Here is a 17,413-nt window from a genome sequence, read left to right as displayed (position 1 = left end):
CAGTCCATCAGAGGACATATCACTGATTCTCTCAAGGTCAATTTGCAGCCAGGACATATCCCTGATTCTCTCAAGGTCAACTTGCAGCCAATAACAAGGTGGTTAAAAAAAAAAAAAAAAACATCATATCAAGCCGTCAATTCTTATTTGCCGGGTATTGGAGCTGCACTGTAACCATGACAACAAGGGAGGAGATGGTTAGCAGTGGTGTAGGACGTACGTCATAGAAAAGGAAAGGGGGTCTTGTTCAGATGGTTCACTCGTACACTTACAAATCACAATTTTCGGACGTTAGGGCAATTATGATAACCGGTGTTTATACATCTACAGGCAAGAACATTTCATCTAATCCAAAACGAACTGCAAGGAAAAAAAAAATGCAGATGCGGAGAAGAAAACGTCCGTCATTTCACCTGCTTCAAATCGTATTTTCCAGTCTTTGCTGTTGAAGTTTGTGTTGATGAGGTTCCAGAAGATGTCCGCCCCGTGGGAGAGAGAGAGGGCGTGGAGGAGCTGAGGCACCGCCAGAGAGGCCAGCTGGCAAAACTCGGACTTCAACATCGACCACAGACTGAAACAAAAATAGAAACGTGTGGCATTTATCATTCTTACTTTGTTAATGTGTTCGGAGCTGCGTGTGGGCTGGCGTGGATGTAAAGGTGGCATTTTGCACCAACCTTGGGATGAGCATTTTTTCCTGGATGTAGGCCAGAAACTGGGGGTGATCCTTACGGGCGAAGTACAAACACTCCCCGTGCAGACACAAGATCCTCAGACAGTTCAGCATGTTTTTTTTTTTTTTTTACTTCACCAAGCACACTGTGCGTGTATGTGGCTTTTATTTATTTATTTTTCTTTATTTGGCTGCTGGCGCCGGATAATGTTACTGCTGAATATTCATAAACTGTAATGTTTTCTGAGCAAATTAGGTGGGCTGGATTGCTAACATCACAGTCTCACAAATTCAGAGTGCACCAAGACATCTTGGGTTTAGTTCACCTTTGAGGGAAAAAAAAATACACAGAAGATGGGATGTTGTAAGAAATGTTTAGGCCGGGATTAAGACTAAAATGGAGACCCTGGACTTTGCTTCGTAAGCTACATTTTGTTGTTGTTGTGGTGCTGATATTTTTGTGGGTTTTTGTCATGTGGTTATGTTGTTGTTCTTGTCTCTTGTTGTATGTATTAATGTTGGTAACTAAAAAAAAAAAATGAGACCAATCTAAATCACTGCAAAAATTTGCGACCTACAACCCATAACACTCAATCAAAATGTGAGCAATCGTTTTGAGGGGGGAAATGAAAATACACCCCTGAAAAAATGTGGGTGCAAACGTGTACACAAGTTCTTATAATTGAGAACGCGGCTGTGTTCAAAAATTACCAATCACATTCAAAATTAACCTTGGTTTGATCAGACCAGAATACATTTTCTCCAGTGCATTTAGGAACCTTTTGGCCGTGATTTCAAAAGGTATGTCTGGAGCAATCACCGCTTTGCTCAATACTAAAAGAACACATGCAGGATACATTTGAGCGGAGGGGACTAAGTGACCAATCCACACTACTCACATTGTCGGTTGCTCAGTGATTCGGGGAGTGAGAATGCCCGCTTGGACTCTGGCGGGCCGCCCTTCACGCTGTCACGCAGTGAGCGTACGCTCTTCTGCTGGTTCCTGGCAAAGCGCGCCCGTCGTATTTTCCACATTGCTGCATCGCTGAGGTTCGCCACATTGGTTCGCACGGCAGTGATGGCTGTCAAAAGACAGGTTGTTAGGAATTTAGAATATAAATGGACTGTGATGTGGCTGTCGCAAGTAAAACGAAGGTGTGGGACTTTGGCGTTATCATACTTGTAGGAAAAGGGAACTCCTTATTACAGTCCAGGTGCAACTGAGCCTCCAGTGATAATGTTTCAAAGCGGTTGACGAAAAACTCCCAGCTGAGAGCAGGTACGTCTTTCTTCAGGAAATGAAGCAAAAGTAGTTTGCTGAGGATGACGGGCCGATCCCTCACGACAGTGTCAAACTGGAAATCCAGGCAGAGACACAAGCCCTGCATAGCACAACGCCAATAAGTGCAGGAACACAAAATGTTGCACAAATACAAAACTGAAATGAATTCCTGGTAATGCAGCCCATTTCAGAGGACATATCACTGATTCTCTCAAGGTCAATTTGCAGCCAGGACATATCCCTGATTCTCTCAAGGTCAACTTGCAGCCAATAACAAGGTGGTTAAAAAAAAAAAAAAAAACATCATATCAAGCCGTCAATTCTTATTTGCCGGGTATTGGAGCTGCACTGTAACCATGACAACAAGGGAGGAGATGGTTAGCAGTGGTGTAGGACGTACGTCATAGAAAAGGAAAGGGGGTCTTGTTCAGATGGTTCACTCGTACACTTACAAATCACAATTTTCGGACGTTAGGGCAATTATGATAACCGGTGTTTATACATCTACAGGCAAGAACATTTCATCTAATCCAAAACGAACTGCAAGGAAAAAAAAAATGCAGATGCGGAGAAGAAAACGTCCGTCATTTCACCTGCTTCAAATCGTATTTTCCAGTCTTTGCTGTTGAAGTTTGTGTTGATGAGGTTCCAGAAGATGTCCGCCCCGTGGGAGAGAGAGAGGGCGTGGAGGAGCTGAGGCACCGCCAGAGAGGCCAGCTGGCAAAACTCGGACTTCAACATCGACCACAGACTGAAACAAAAATAGAAACGTGTGGCATTTATCATTCTTACTTTGTTAATGTGTTCGGAGCTGCGTGTGGGCTGGCGTGGATGTAAAGGTGGCATTTTGCACCAACCTTGGGATGAGCATTTTTTCCTGGATGTAGGCCAGAAACTGGGGGTGATCCTTACGGGCGAAGTACAAACACTCCCCGTGCAGACACAAGATCCTCAGACAGTTCAGCATGTTAAACAAGATGTCAGGCTCTTCAAACTTGAACATTTCCTGAAAAAAAACAACCCCTCCCCCCACCAACAAAGTAAACCACCAAAACCACAAATTCCTCAAGGCAATTTCTATCTGCGCTTAAGTTTACCTGCAGGATGGTGTATATAAGTTTCAAAGACACAGGAAGTTGCTGGTAGGAGAACCTCTTATCTGAGTTGTTCTTCAGAGCTGCAAAGAAAGAGAATAATTTTTCAATCCAATTCTTCCAGACCACCTGAATCCAGTTCCTGCAACATGGGAAGTACTTTTTAATGTACATAAATATTCAATAAAATAATCACGCTGTTCAAAACTAACAAAAACATTGTAGCTGCCTTGAAGGTAGCAGAAGAACCCCCTTGATGAGTTAACTTTTCTGTTCAAGACCTTTGACGGTCTCATGTTGCTATCATGCGTGGACAAAGGTGTCTGTAGCATATTTAATATTTGAAAATAAATATACACTGTATATATACATTATTCCAGTAGGCAAGGCTAAATGTTGGCCTTCCGAATATACAACTGTCACCACTTCGGGTGCAGAGAGCCTTCAGCTATTGTTTATTTAGCCACATCTGATGTTTTGTTTTTTTTTGTGCACAGTTTGTCCTGTGACAGGATGCAAGATGGGGATGACACTTACGTGCAGTATCAGGAGAGTGGTTGTTGGGGTTGTCAGTGTGTGCCGCGCTTGGGTTGTCTTCTTCCTCACTTCCGTTCTCCGCTCCAAGGGAGAAATCTGGCTGAGGAAGCAATAATGTTTCCTCTAAACTATCTGTCGGTTCCTGCGGAGAAAATCGGTCACATGTTTCCCCATCAAGACAGAAGATGAGTCGGGGTGTTTGGGGACACGGCGTGCTATTTAAAAGCTTTAGTCGCTAACACACAGGGTTCATTAAGATTCAGTGGAATAAAAATGCACGCTGCGTCTCACCACCAGGCGTATCTCTTCCCGGGGGGTCAGCCTTTCCAAAAGCTCGCAGCCCAGCTGGTAACAGAGGATGCTGGATTGGCAAAGGCTGCACTCCAGGGCCTTCTCATCCTTCTGGCAGGTGTGCGAGCCCCCCCACGGGGCTTGGAAGACATTGTTGATGATCCCTACAATATCTTTCCCCAGGCTGGTGTCTAAACCGAGCATCACACCGTCATCTTGCAGCTCCATCTGGGACAGCAAGTGGGGAGATGGCCGTTAAAAACACAGAAAAGGAAGCGGAGCACGACGCACCAATCTCCAGATCCCACCTGTGAGCGTTGTTGGTATCGCTTTGTTGCACTTGTCACGACTTGAGTGACAACTATATACGGCGCTCATTACACTTCTATGTACAATACATTTAAGAAGGTCACCTGTTTTAGTATGAGGTCAAACATGAGGATGAAACAGCCCAAGTTCATGTCGTCGTCGTCACAATCTAAATCCAAGGCACAATGGCCAGTGGCGTGGCCCAGGTTTTTAAACGGACTACAGCGTAGCGGACTGCGGAACGGGCTCCTGAAAGGACTTGGGAACGGGCTGAGGGTGTTGTGTTGCCCGCGGCGCCCCGGATCTGACACCACACTCACCTACATGGACAGAACCCATCATAATACCATCATGTATTCCTGTATGGTGCTTGCCTTTAAAAGCATTCAACTTGATCATTGTACATTCCCAAAAAAACACAACATAAAACCGGTAACATTTCGTTTTTGGTAATATTCCATCATCAACAAGTCATGTTAGCCATGTACAGGTAGCTTGACTTGCAGCTTCTCTGCGCACGCATGTTAGTGAGCTGTTGGCATTTCTTTGGGCAGAAGGAGAAGTGAAGTGTGGCTACATTTTACGAGCAGCTGCAAGACTTATATACGACAGCGCTAAAATACAGTATACTGTATTAACATTCAAACTGTTTCCTTAACCGTTCAAATTTCAAATATAGCATTTTTTAATGAATAATCTGTATCTCCATTGTGTATGATGTATTTCATCAAATTAATTAATGATTATGTCTTTGACATGTTTTTAGGTAATAACGGATGACGTATGTGGCACATCCATGCTGAAAATTTCAGAAAAGTACATAAGTTTAAAATGTTATGGCTCAGCCCTGGCATGTCAGTCAGACTGCATTGTAAATGTAAATGGGAGCGTTACATCTATATTGCAAGTTAAGTTAAATGAAGCTCTTTCGGGATTCTATATTTAGAATTTGGCAGTTCCCATGGCAACATCCAGTACATCTCGGTGAATGGGAGAAATCAAATCCAACAGCAGTTCGAAAGCGTTCAGTCTTTAGAAAACCCAGGCGTCCATGAATTGACCTTCGAGTGATGTAATGTAACATCAGAGCTGTACTTGTTTTAATGTTTTCACGAGAGTGCTGGGAATGATACAATGTTTACATAAATGCCTCAAAGTAAGTTCACTTTTTTTTTCTCCTCACCCTGCGAGCTCCAGTGTTGCTAGTCAGATCGGAGAAACGTGCCTTCCTCTGATTGGCCAGCTCCTTCAAAGAATTCACGCCATCTGAGAACATCCCAATTAGCAACTGCAGAGGCACCACGATATCCAGCTCTGACAGCACCTAGGACCATTCATTTAAAGGGACCTGTGAGTTTGAAGACTGCTCGGACACCATTAAATAAAAAGCGTCATATTGATTGATATTTCTATTTGAACAAAAAGAGTGTGACCATGTTTCAAGTTTTGTGTTTTGCTTGGTTGGTCTGTCTGCATTTACGCAACAATGACGATGCAAATGTGCTGCAAATCGTTTTTAACACAGCAAATGATTTTTTTTTTTTTTTTTAAATAGTGGGACATGACATATAACAGTGGCAAACCACCACTTCTCTCTATGATCCGAATCTGACCTATTTACTAAATCTAAATTAATGCAGTCTCTCCATCACAGTTGTGTCAGAAAACTTGAAAATGATCCACGGTGGCAAGCTCTAAGTGCATATGGGATAGAAGCCCAAATCTCTCCTCTCTCTCTGTCTCATTCTGTGACCCAGATCCATATTCAGCAGGCTCCTGCCCAGACTTGACACTCTACGACAACCTGTTCAATTCACACGCGCTGTGGACAGAACCACGGGATGGTCAATGGGAAGACAGCGTGAGTCTGTGTGTGGGTGTATGCGTACATGCAACCACAGCAGAGCCTGCTCTTGCACGGACGCCGGATAGCCGGAAAATCTGCAGCTGATGAAGCCAAACATTTCTTCCATGGAGAAGGGAAGGGGGCAGAGCTCAATGTCAAACATCTTGCTGCATGAACAAGACAGAGGGGAAAAAAAAATGTTGCGAATTATCCAGTCCAAAACCATGACATGTTCAACAGCTCAGCTTCGAACTAGAAAACAAGGTTGCGCGTATGTGAACATAATTAGGCACTATATTCTAATTTCAAAAGTGGTTGGCAAATATATTCATCACATTTACTACCCAGTGTTAGGAAGAGAACAAAAATATTAATACACTGCCCCACTTTAACTGAAGGTGTTTGGGAAAACTAGGACAATGCTGTCATGGGCAGCGCCTGCTCTTAAACATCCATCCATCCATCCATTTTCTGATCCGCTTATCCTCACGAGGGTCGCGGGGCTTGCTGGAGCCTATCCTAGCTGTCTTTGGGCAGTAGGCGGGGGACACCCTGAACTGGTTGCCAGCCAATCGCAGGGCACACATAGACGAACAACTATCCCTGCTCACACTCACACCTAGGGACAATTTAGGGTGTTCCATTAACCTGCCACGCATGTTTTTGGAATGTTGGACCAAAGCAGAGTACCCGGAGAAAACCCACGCAGGTACGGGAAGAACATGCAAACGCCACACAGGAAGGCCAGAGCCAAAATCGAACCCTGCACCTCTGCATTGCGAGGTCGACACGCCTACCAGTCGACCACCGGGACCACCACTTAAACATTAGTTACTCAAATATTGTATGTACTTAGATACTTGAATGACGGTCATATTTACCTTAGGACTTCCCGGAACTCTTTGAGCTGCTGGTCGGGCACCTCTGTGCGGATGGCCTCCAGCCACTCAGGCATGAAACATTCCCAAAGTGGTTGGCTGATGACATTGTAAGGAATCAGGCACAGGATGCGGTTTAGACCCTCCTTCAGTTGGGTCACTGTGCTACAGGACTTGTCCCAATAACCTCCAACCTAAGAGCAATATACAATGCACAACCCAATGATTGACTGGTAATGCAGCCTACCACATTGTTTTAAGTGGCCCGCAAAGGCATATTATGTGTGTCGAATTCAAGTTTCTTGCTAAAATACCAAAACTGCAAATTGTCTTCACTTTTAATAACATTGAGATATTGCAAGAATTTGATTTTATCATAATTGAGTGAATTCCCCTTTTAAAACGAACTAAAAAATAGTTGAATTTTTTTTTACTGGCTTCTGATTTCAAAACAAGTCACCCATCAATTTCTTTCATAAATGTGATAATATGAATCATCATACAGTTACACTGATTCATAGTTGTAATGGCCCTGTGAGGGAAATCATAACTACAATGTGACCTTACCCTGGCAAACTCGACGGGTTTGGGCAGGAGACACATGACCATGACGTCAAATCGCACATCACACACCGTCTTTAGCCACTTGGTGACAAACTGTGGCTTTAGTTTCTCTACCAGGCTTCCCACCTCGTCGTCCATCATGTAGGCGGTAGAGTGAAACCACTGGAAGACCATACTGACCAGCCGGGCCAGACTCTCAGTGGGTGTGTTCTCATTGGGGGTACACAGGCTCACCTGTGCATGGAAGTGACGTTCAGAGAAGCAGAGCAATAAGCCACATGGTTGCGATAAGAACGTGCGTTTCCTTATCTCATGTTCCCTGTTATCGACAGACATGGCAACGGGCCTTCAGTACACACCAGGAACCAGATGCCAAATTGACTGAGGAGTCGCTGGTCGTGCTGGTCGTCCTCCTTGTTATCAAACTCAATGTTGTCCAGAGAGTGGTGCGAGGAAGACATGCCCATCTGCCGTCGCCTGTTCAGCTCAAACTCGCGTTGCTCTGCATGGATTTCAGCCTCTTTCAGCAAGCTGGAGAAATATGGAGGGATAGTAAAGGACACACTCCCTGGATGCAACACACAAACACACATCAGATGGGACAGCAGGAATACCATCTGCGGACATCTAATTGAACATTAACATTATTATTGTGGTTGAAGTTTGCCGTGAGTGGAGAAATGCCACATATCAGACTCAGCTGTTTCTTAAATGTTCTCAGTTACAAAGTGCTGATGTAAATCACGATCAATTACAACCACAATAATTAACATAAAAGGAAAGCTTTGATCAGACAAAAAGCAATATTTTTTTATATTATCTAGTTATTTATCCAGCTGATAATAATAATAATAAAACACATCTTAGTATAAAGTTTATGATGATACTCGTGTAGCCTGTACTACCGGAGACAAATTCGTTGTGTGTTCTACATACTTGGCCAATAAAGATGATTCTGAATCTGAATCTGATTCTGATGAGGCATTTTAGTTCTTCTTGTTTTCTGATAGTAACAAATGATTATTTCTGTAAAGGCTGATTTGTTTGATGCAGCTCTTGTGCTGGGTTGTGAGTTTGCAGATGCACCTAATGTATTGTCCATAGAATGTTCAGTAAAACAGGAGTTATGCTAATCCTGATTTAACAAGTCTCCATCTTCATCTATAGCCCAATTAACAGGATCAGGGAGATGTGAATTCACCTTATAACAGCTTCCACGGTGCAAACTAGCTCCTCTGCCCCACACTCCCGAGTGTTGATCGGAGGAGGGGAAGTCTGGTACAGATGAGTCTCCGCCGCAGCCCCCACCTCGCTACTGTGGTGGTTGACATGGCAACGCTTGCAATAGCGGACAGGACGGTTACCATGACGCCCACAGCAACCGGCCGAGAAGCAGGTGACCACAGCCCTCCTGACGTGAGAGCTACAGTTCTGAGAAGACGCGGGTCCAAGTCATGAAGGGGAAGACACTCGACAGTTTCTGATTCCTGATGTGACATTCATATCATGACAAGTCTCAAAATCACCGATGCATTTGCTGAGAAACATCCATCCCTCCACATCTGCTGGGATTTATAAAAAAAAAAAAAAATCTTTTTGCGTCCCCACTGTCTCAGGCTTCTAAAAATAAAAAAGCATGGCACGAGGGAGCCATCCTAATCTGATCTGCCTCTAATCTATTGCCATTAGAGGGATGCAATGCAGCCGATCAAATTAACATATTTGTCCTCAGATGGTAACGGCCCTCGTTCAATCACCCATCTTTCAGCAGTGCTGCACGCCTGACGTTGCATTTCTAAATGCTCACGATATTTTGAAAGATTTGGGACCGCTGGCGTGTTCACGATGGACAATATGACACGCAATGAGCGGAAGGAATGATGACTCAATTAATAATGAAAGCTCCGGTGTAAATCCAGGTGGGAGTTGAAAGGGCTTTCTGAGATGAGTGGAGCAAAGCCTGCTTGCAAAGGAGGAAAGGATGTGGATGTGGATTAAATGTTCTGGACAAACTGGTTGGAGGCAGGCTGTTTCCATTGACAACGCACAGTTGCAAAGCCTGACTGCTGACTGGAATCCTGGAGATCATCTCACATTCAATATTCCAGTTGTCGTTCGGGAGCAATCACTTTGTTTAAGCCCCATCAGCAAAATCAGATGCACCCCTCTCAGTTTCATTTAGAGATTATTTTACATGTGTACTAAGTTAAATGAATGCACTGTGAATCGGGGGAACACATTTTACTTCTCCCGCTCTACCTTATTGCACAATATACGGACCACATACAGTTACTATAAGCCCAGAAGTAATTAAACCGTGACAAAAATTTGAAGCTTAAGTTAATTTTCATTTGATGATTTGAAATCATGTGACTGGAAATGTCACCAGAAATAAAGAGAAATTAATGTCAAATCATATTTTTTTTCAACCCACCCCCCAATAGCTGTACCACGACCAGGGAGGTGATTTAAAACATATAATAAAGATGATACAATAATTTATTCAATGAATTGATTTCTACACTGATTCAGAGAGTTCAATGCATTCCATTGTCATTTATGGCTGAAAATCGCTTTACGCCAAGCAGTGCTCCCACTGGCACAAAAATCATGATGCAGTAGTTTTAAGTCTACAAATACAGAGCCCATAGTGTTGTACTTCGTGAGTTGGGCCTTACATTCCAAAACTGTGATTATTTATGTACATATAATTCTTACCTTCTTTTGACAAATGGCAGATATTTCAGCTGCAAATCAAATTAAGAGTATTATTTGCATCGCCAACAAGGGGGGAAAAATTCATTGAGTGTATCTTTTAAAGTAGGGGTGTGAAACCTACAGACTGTGGGTCATATGCAGTCCTCGAGACCATTTGATCTGGTCTGTCAAGCGATTCTAAAAACACCTCAGAGCAACTGCATTTAAAAGCTCAATGGCCATTTCAAGCCAAAATGCTTTTTTTTTTCATAAATTTAGTACGGTTTCCAATCAATTTCAAATTGTCGCAAATAAGAAAAGGGATTCCCACCCCTGTTTTAAAGGATCACGTGCGACAATTTCTACATATTTATTGAATTCTTTAAAATGGGTGATAGACACTCATATGTACTTAAAACCAAGGTTAGGAATGCTCACCTTGGGGCAGAAGAACATCAACAAGCCATTCAGCGTGGTCTCTGAAAAGGTGGGAACAATGTGTAAACTAGGTTTTATTTACTGGCAACCCTCCTCCATATACGAGACAAGAAAATCAAACTTGGATAAAGAAAGAAATGATGGAAGGCAGGAAGGATGTCATTTCAAGAATGTTATGTCACTAAAGCAGAGGTGAGGATTCAGTAATGGAAACAAGGAAGTAGGGCTAGGTAATTTCCTTATTTCATTGCTTAGGATTGTTTTTTTTTTTTTTTTTTTTTGGTTTTTTTGCGTCTTCCGTAGTTCTCACTGCTGTGCATTGCTTGCCAGTTTAAAAAAAGCACAGTCAGTGGGACCGTGTTAGCAACTTTTCCAACCCCTTTAGCAACATTTTTCAAGTGAATATATATATATATATATATATATATATATATATATACAATTTTATTGGTAATCTTGGCTGGAAATACCTAGGATACCCCTTTTCAGTTTTTCTAGTTAGTCAAAAAACCCTGGCCTCTTGAATAGGAGGATTTCCTATAAATACTTGATATATAAACATTCTTTGCTCTGATTGGAAGAATGTTCTCCTCAAATTGAGTGCGGAAATCAGCATCCTCTGATTGGTAAATCGACGATATACCGGTATCTTTGTCGGTCATGTTGGGAATTCACCAGGTGTTGCATACCCGGCTATACGCTGACTGCACTCCTCACATATGTAAAGAGGAGGCGGCTTGTCTCCCAGGGCAACAGAAAGCGTGGGATCTATACACATCTGCAAAAGAAAAAAAACATGTCAAATCATGTATACTTGCCAATGCTATGTTAATAAACTGCACTATGTTATATTTTCTATGGGTGTCCCTCAAACAACCCAATAGTACAGTATTAGTACACTATTTCATCCTTGCTAAAGAAATACTGTCACACCACAACCAGTCTCTCCATGCCTCGCTATGAATGGCTTCCTGCATATGGTGCACTCTGCTCCCTTGCAACCTGTGCCTGGCAAAGAGTGCACTGTGAATTACTGTTCCCAGAACCTCCATCTCCAAGGGCTACGTGGGGTCACCGCTTCCAATTAAGCGTAGTCCTCCCCTCCCCCCCCAACAGCTCAAAGTAATTGAAATCCGTCTCCTGTCCCTGCTCCTGCTCACACTCTATTTGTCCATTTTGAGCATGGCTGCATGGAGGCAGACCAAGCAAATAAAAGAGAGCAACAAACAGCAGAGGCTGGTCTGTGTGCATCTGTGTGTGTGTGTGTGTGTGTGTGTGTGTGTGTGTGTGTGTGTGTGTGTGTGTGTGTGTAGTGATGTTATCATTACAGCTGCTTGGATGTTCACTGATTTATTTACCGTGGGGCTCACAAAAGCAAACATGCTGATGTGTGTGCTCGAACAATCTGCAGCATGCCACATGCACTCCCTGTAAAGTTCATGTGTGAATCTTGCAACACAGATCCTTTAACAACCACCAGCCCCCCCCCCCCAAAAAAAAAAACAACAACAACAAAAAAACAAAACAGAACAAGAGAAATACATTTAAGGCACATCTTGACTTGGGTCACCTTGACAGCAGGTTTATTGATGGCATTGTGGCACTCAATATGTTGACAGTGAATGGGGTTCCAGGCTGTTAGGAATAAATGGCAGTTGGGAAAATGGAGAGCTTTGGTTAGTTCAAGGACATTTAGAGCCGGGAGGTGAAATCTAAAAAAGATCTGACCGGTGTACTGCAGCCCTCGGTATTCACTGATGGCTCCCGGTGGTTTCAGGTTGGGCCAGTAATGAAAGAGCATCTGCACTGCTGGAGGCTTGACTTGTGATGGGCCATAAGATATGACGTAAAGAAGGTCCTGTACACAATAAATATGTCAAGTATACAAGACCTGTGGGGAAAACTCTCATTTAAAAAAATGACCCGAGTGGTGTTAAGAGAACGTTATTTTTATAATGGGGCATTAATATCTTTGTTGAGGCTTTGAATCCATTCTTAAAGCCACCGTCATCTCATTAGCTTGTCTGCTAACTGTGATGGCTAAGGGGCATTTAGCTTGGTGCCAAAGATGGGGAGAAATACTTAAAATCCACTCAGTAATGATTGAAACAAAGTCAATGAGAGGTAGCCAAATACCGAACAAGATATTCCTTGTAACTTGGAAACACTTTGCTGTTTCCTTCAGTTTTTACTTTGACTTTTAAGGAAAAGCTTAGTTTCCTATTATCTTACAAGTGGCGCACATGTGTGGTTCATTTTCCTCGACAAGAAAACACAATGTATTCAAATACACACAACTATTTCATTATCAACTCTGGAATTTGGTACATAGTATTTTTTATTATTTTGTGTATCTATAGGAAATCAACAATTTACCTAAGCTTGTGTTATTTTTTTAATATTCTTTAACTCTTTTTATTGACTGATATGTTCAATGCTTTTTAAAAGTTACATTATCATACTTATACATAGATAATACTAAGTATTGTATTTTTTTGTTTCATGCATGTGATACAGTAAAAAAAAAATCAACTGATGATAAAGACAATAAAGGAAGCTTTAAACTTCCATAAACATTATTCAAACTGCAATTTAAGTCAAAATCAGATAAAGATACCTTCCACACTTCCTGTTTGTGCTTCATTAGACACTCCAGCAACTGACAGTGATAAACTGGGAAAGAGCAGAGGTAACAATCATTTCATAAATTCTTTTACATAAACTATATGGATAAAAGTATTGGAATAGAACTTTTATGTTGAATCAATTCATCCACACGTGCCAAACTGAAGGTCTGAGGTCCAGATCTGGCCACCATCATTTTATGTGGCCCGCACAGGCAAATCCTGTGTCGTTTCTTGCGAAAATATGAAAATTGCAAATTGTCTTCACATTTACTAACATTGAGATACTGCAAGCATTTCTGTCACAATCTCCCTTTAAAAATAAATTGAAAAAACATTTCTACTGGATTCTGTATATGTGATAATATGAGGTATCATACATTTATATGAGTTGAAAGTCAAGGGCAGCAAACAGGGCGGATTACCTGGATTTGTAGTGTACTGCATTGCTATCATTAGCATAGAGGAAGCAGACAGATTAACATACGCTGGGACTCCCCCCTCCCTCCGCGTGGATCCCACTGCATTTGAGAGGGGAAAAAAAAGACTGTCAACCACTTGATTAACTTGATTTTGTGGTGCAGTATTTGCTTTATTTTTGAAATTTTGTACAGGTAGCGAGCGATATGTAGATTTTTCCTGTCTCTAATGCATATCTAGGTGGAGTCCATTTCAACACTGTACTTCAAGGAACAGGATACATTAATGTTCAAATTGTTGAACTCCAAAGATAAGTGCATGTCCCCTTTCCATCAACGCCAAAAAGATAACCTTAAAGTTAAAGTGAAGGGTACAAACTAAACTTTCTACTCTTTCTGAGAGTAGAATAAGCCTTTTCGACCTCTATGCTTGAAGTATATACACGCTTCATCGTAAGTCTCTAGAGTATGCCTATATGTGGAGATATTGACTTCATGAGGGCATACTCACATATGGCCATGGGAAGGAAAGAGGTGCTGAGGTACTCAATGATGTCTTTGTGGAGGAAAGGGGGAAATGTGGCTAAAGTGGAGATCATAGTATAGGGCAAAGTGCTGAGAATATCATCACTGAGAAAGGGCAGAAGGCAAGTTGTTGTGTAAAATATGGACTGGCCCAGATCTGAATAGAAAGAGGAGAGGCAAAAAAAAAAAAAAAAAAAAGACAAAGAGAGATACACAGACACTCATTCAATGAGCTGTACATACAGTACTCACATACTGGATGCAGCCACAGTGCTAAAAAACTTACATTACTACATTTCATCAATTATGAGTACAGTCATGAAAAAAAGGACAATCGGAACGCGCGCTTTCTTGGAAAGCTGCTAAAAGTAAAGTTTGCACTCAGTAAAAGTGGAGCATTCTAGTCAAGGTGATGGGATTTCATGCTTTCTGGCTTTCTTTACCAGGGGTAAAATATTCATGAGGAAAAAAAAAAAAGAGCACCGACTGCGAAACAAAAACTGGCAATCATTCCCTGGTATACTAACAATGTCAAACTTTGCCTGACAGTATGCATACGTTTTCCATTTAGCGTAATGTGCTTCCACATGAGCATAAACATTTCCGCCCACTGCACATAACAAACATGCAGTCGAATATGATGCACAGAAGAGGAGGCCAATGGCTGGTGTGTCCAATGGCTTATGAACGATTAGGTTGACAGGATCCAGCGTGCTCCCAATCACCCCATGCATCCCTCAAGATCCTCAGCAGGACTTCTCTCCATCCCGTTACAAAAGAGGCCAAAAAAGCGGAAGTGGCTTCATGCAGGCCAGGCGGCTCAGGGGGGATGATGATGACAAACAGTGGCGCACTGGGGCCTTGACTCACCATGCTGACCGTGCTGCAGCAGGGGCACCAGGTCAAGCAGGGTCACGAGGGTCACATAGAGGCCCTGATAGTCCAGAGAGGGGTACTCTGAGAGCTGAGCGTCCCGACTCTGCTGCCCCTGCCCCCCGCGGTCTGACGGGGCATCGCGCAGAACGCTGTAAAGGAGGGAGCGAGTAACTGTAGGGTTGATGGAACTGACTTGTGGTCTTAGAGATGGGGTGAGTGGGAATGGCACAGGAAAAAGACACATGGTCATGGGCACGGCCAATTTGGAAGCTTCCTGGTTCTCCTTCCTGCCTGTGCGGGACAGAATGCTGCTCCGGGATTGGGAGGGGGAGGGAAGGGGAGGGGAGGGGAAGGGGAACAAGGGAAAAAAAGAGACAACAAAGACACAAAAAAACAGCACATTACATTGAAATGGCACTACAGAGACAGCGTAAATAGAAAAAAACAAACCCAGATAAACCCCACATAGGATGCAGTGTCTCACTATTTGACTGGATTGCCCTGCTCGGTCTGTTCACAGTGACTTGGAATTCAATTTGCCTTGATATTGTCAAACTTGGAAAAAGAAAAACAAAAAAAAATATGAGCACATACTGCGATGATCACTGCATCTCATGCGTATCTGGTGACAAGGAGCAAAAATATAAAAAATGGCATGTTTTCAGTGGCAACCCCATACTTCTCCAAATAAAAGTGACAGAGCAAACATCTGTCCCTTGCTGGCTGCCTTCATCCAATCAGCGACGGCTACCATGCAAAAAGGCCAATGTGCGGGAGGGGAATTTGCGGGGAGGAAAACAACAACTGAAATTTCCTTGTCTTTAGTCGGGCTGTCAAGGATGGGAGTGACACCAAATTGGCTCAGGGAAAATACAGAGGTGACACTTTTGAAACATGCTTCAGCCAGTAATAAACATGTGTGTGAGGTTAGATCAAGTGCTCCTATTTCACAGCACATGTTTATTGCACCAGAGAAATAATGTCCGTATGCATACAATATGATACTGCACCAGTATCATCAGGAAAAATAATGAGATCCAACAGGCATATGGATTCAGGTTTCTAAAATAAATGCCACTAGTCTACGGTAGAGGAGAAACTAGAATGACAAAGGAATAGGTTGTATCAAAGGGGATGACTGGTAACAATTATGTTTGTGAGCTAATGCAGGATGGACAATTGTGTTTGCTGTCCCCTGGGGAAGGTGGTGGACATATTGAATCTTAAGGGGGGGGAAGAAAAAAAAAAAGAAAAACTTGTCGGGTTGAGTGTGGAGCATCTCGGGTGGAGGAGGGAGGGAGGGGGCCAGAGAGCATTGCTCTTTGATTGCACATTATACGAAGAACTACGGTTCTATTGGCAAAGAATTCATCCCAGATTTTAAAGGATGATGCATCTTTTTGTAAAAAGGCCATTTTCTTAATAGCGACATTCGGGCGGTAAATCAAAATGGGGTTGTTGGGGGGGTTAAATAAACATTTTTACAGGTTACATATTTTGAGCTTTTGCAGCTGAACGGAACGTTTTATGACTTGTCCACTCCAAGTTATACTGCTAAGTCACACAGAGTGGATGTACAAAGTGAACACACCCCTCTAAAAAATATATTATTTTCTGATGGAAAAAAGTTACCATGATAAATTTAAAAATATATATATATGTATATACTTACACACACACACACATAAATATATTTCAATTAAGTTGGAAAATACACAATTAGGGTTAAATATACAGAGAATAAGATGGCTGCAGAAATGCATGTCAAAAAAATAAATTTTTATAAGACAGCTTGATTTCTGTATTTTATTTATTTTGTGCTCTTTGATATATTTTTATATTTGTTGGCAGTTCTTTGCAAAAGTGCTAAATATGTTTTGAGGGTATCTTTTGTCCGCAGCCCTCTTCGGGTCAATGCCTCCCCTTTTGTGCATTTATTTTGTTCTTTTTTTTTCTTTTATTGCATTCAGGTCTGCCTTCTCCCTGGACCACTCCAAAATTCACCTGAGTAAAAAAAACAAAACAAAACAAAAACAAAAACAAAAAAGTTTTTTTTTTTTTAATTAGAGGGACTTATTGTGGGCTATTAAACTTTTTTTTCCAATCAGAAAAACCTTTTATTTCAGCAGGGGTATGTTCACTGTATCCACTGTATATCTTTGTTACAAAATCAAGTCAATACACAGACTGTTCCTCTGACTTTTTCACTGCCCATTTCTCATTTACAGAATACATTATTGAATTGAACCATGAACAATACACAGACGCACTCGCACGCACACACTGGACTGGTACACGCGGGCACACACACACACACACACACACACACACACACGCACACACACACACACACACACACA

At 42.2% G+C, this 17,413-nt stretch overlaps 2 protein-coding genes across 2 annotated transcripts in view; both read right to left on the bottom strand.

Moving 5' to 3' along the window:
- Positions 1 to 2,088, bottom strand: part of LOC109516070 (protein unc-79 homolog) — a 3,979-nt gene extending 1,891 nt beyond the window's left edge. The window contains exons 1-2 of the mRNA XM_019870264.1: positions 1,854 to 2,088; positions 1,573 to 1,755 (exon numbers count right to left, since the gene is read on the bottom strand). Coding sequence (XP_019725823.1) covers positions 1,573 to 1,755; positions 1,854 to 2,061 — 391 coding nt within the window. The 5' untranslated portion in view covers positions 2,062 to 2,088. The remainder of the gene's footprint in view (positions 1 to 1,572; positions 1,756 to 1,853) is intronic.
- Positions 1 to 17,413, bottom strand: part of unc79 (unc-79 homolog, NALCN channel complex subunit) — a 43,929-nt gene that overhangs the window by 21,188 nt on the left and 5,328 nt on the right. The window contains exons 3-23 of the mRNA XM_019870265.1: positions 15,048 to 15,361; positions 14,164 to 14,334; positions 13,659 to 13,754; positions 13,227 to 13,282; positions 12,338 to 12,467; positions 12,180 to 12,244; positions 11,299 to 11,387; positions 10,610 to 10,650; positions 10,193 to 10,221; positions 8,676 to 8,905; positions 7,834 to 8,005; positions 7,478 to 7,708; positions 6,914 to 7,104; positions 6,076 to 6,199; positions 5,370 to 5,510; positions 4,291 to 4,506; positions 3,878 to 4,105; positions 3,587 to 3,728; positions 3,053 to 3,132; positions 2,813 to 2,961; positions 2,549 to 2,706 (exon numbers count right to left, since the gene is read on the bottom strand). Of these exons, the coding sequence (XP_019725824.1) occupies positions 2,549 to 2,706; positions 2,813 to 2,961; positions 3,053 to 3,132; positions 3,587 to 3,728; positions 3,878 to 4,105; positions 4,291 to 4,506; positions 5,370 to 5,510; positions 6,076 to 6,199; positions 6,914 to 7,104; positions 7,478 to 7,708; positions 7,834 to 8,005; positions 8,676 to 8,905; positions 10,193 to 10,221; positions 10,610 to 10,650; positions 11,299 to 11,387; positions 12,180 to 12,244; positions 12,338 to 12,467; positions 13,227 to 13,282; positions 13,659 to 13,754; positions 14,164 to 14,334; positions 15,048 to 15,361 (3,053 nt within the window). The remainder of the gene's footprint in view (positions 1 to 2,548; positions 2,707 to 2,812; positions 2,962 to 3,052; positions 3,133 to 3,586; positions 3,729 to 3,877; positions 4,106 to 4,290; positions 4,507 to 5,369; positions 5,511 to 6,075; positions 6,200 to 6,913; positions 7,105 to 7,477; positions 7,709 to 7,833; positions 8,006 to 8,675; positions 8,906 to 10,192; positions 10,222 to 10,609; positions 10,651 to 11,298; positions 11,388 to 12,179; positions 12,245 to 12,337; positions 12,468 to 13,226; positions 13,283 to 13,658; positions 13,755 to 14,163; positions 14,335 to 15,047; positions 15,362 to 17,413) is intronic.

Source organism: Hippocampus comes, unplaced genomic scaffold (assembly GCF_001891065.2).
Source record: "Hippocampus comes isolate QL1 unplaced genomic scaffold, H_comes_QL1_v1.1 scaffold43, whole genome shotgun sequence".
Lineage (NCBI taxonomy): Eukaryota > Metazoa > Chordata > Actinopteri > Syngnathiformes > Syngnathidae > Hippocampus > Hippocampus comes.
Note: the sequence above shows the minus strand (reverse complement) of the source record. Positions and strands in the feature narration are given on the sequence as shown.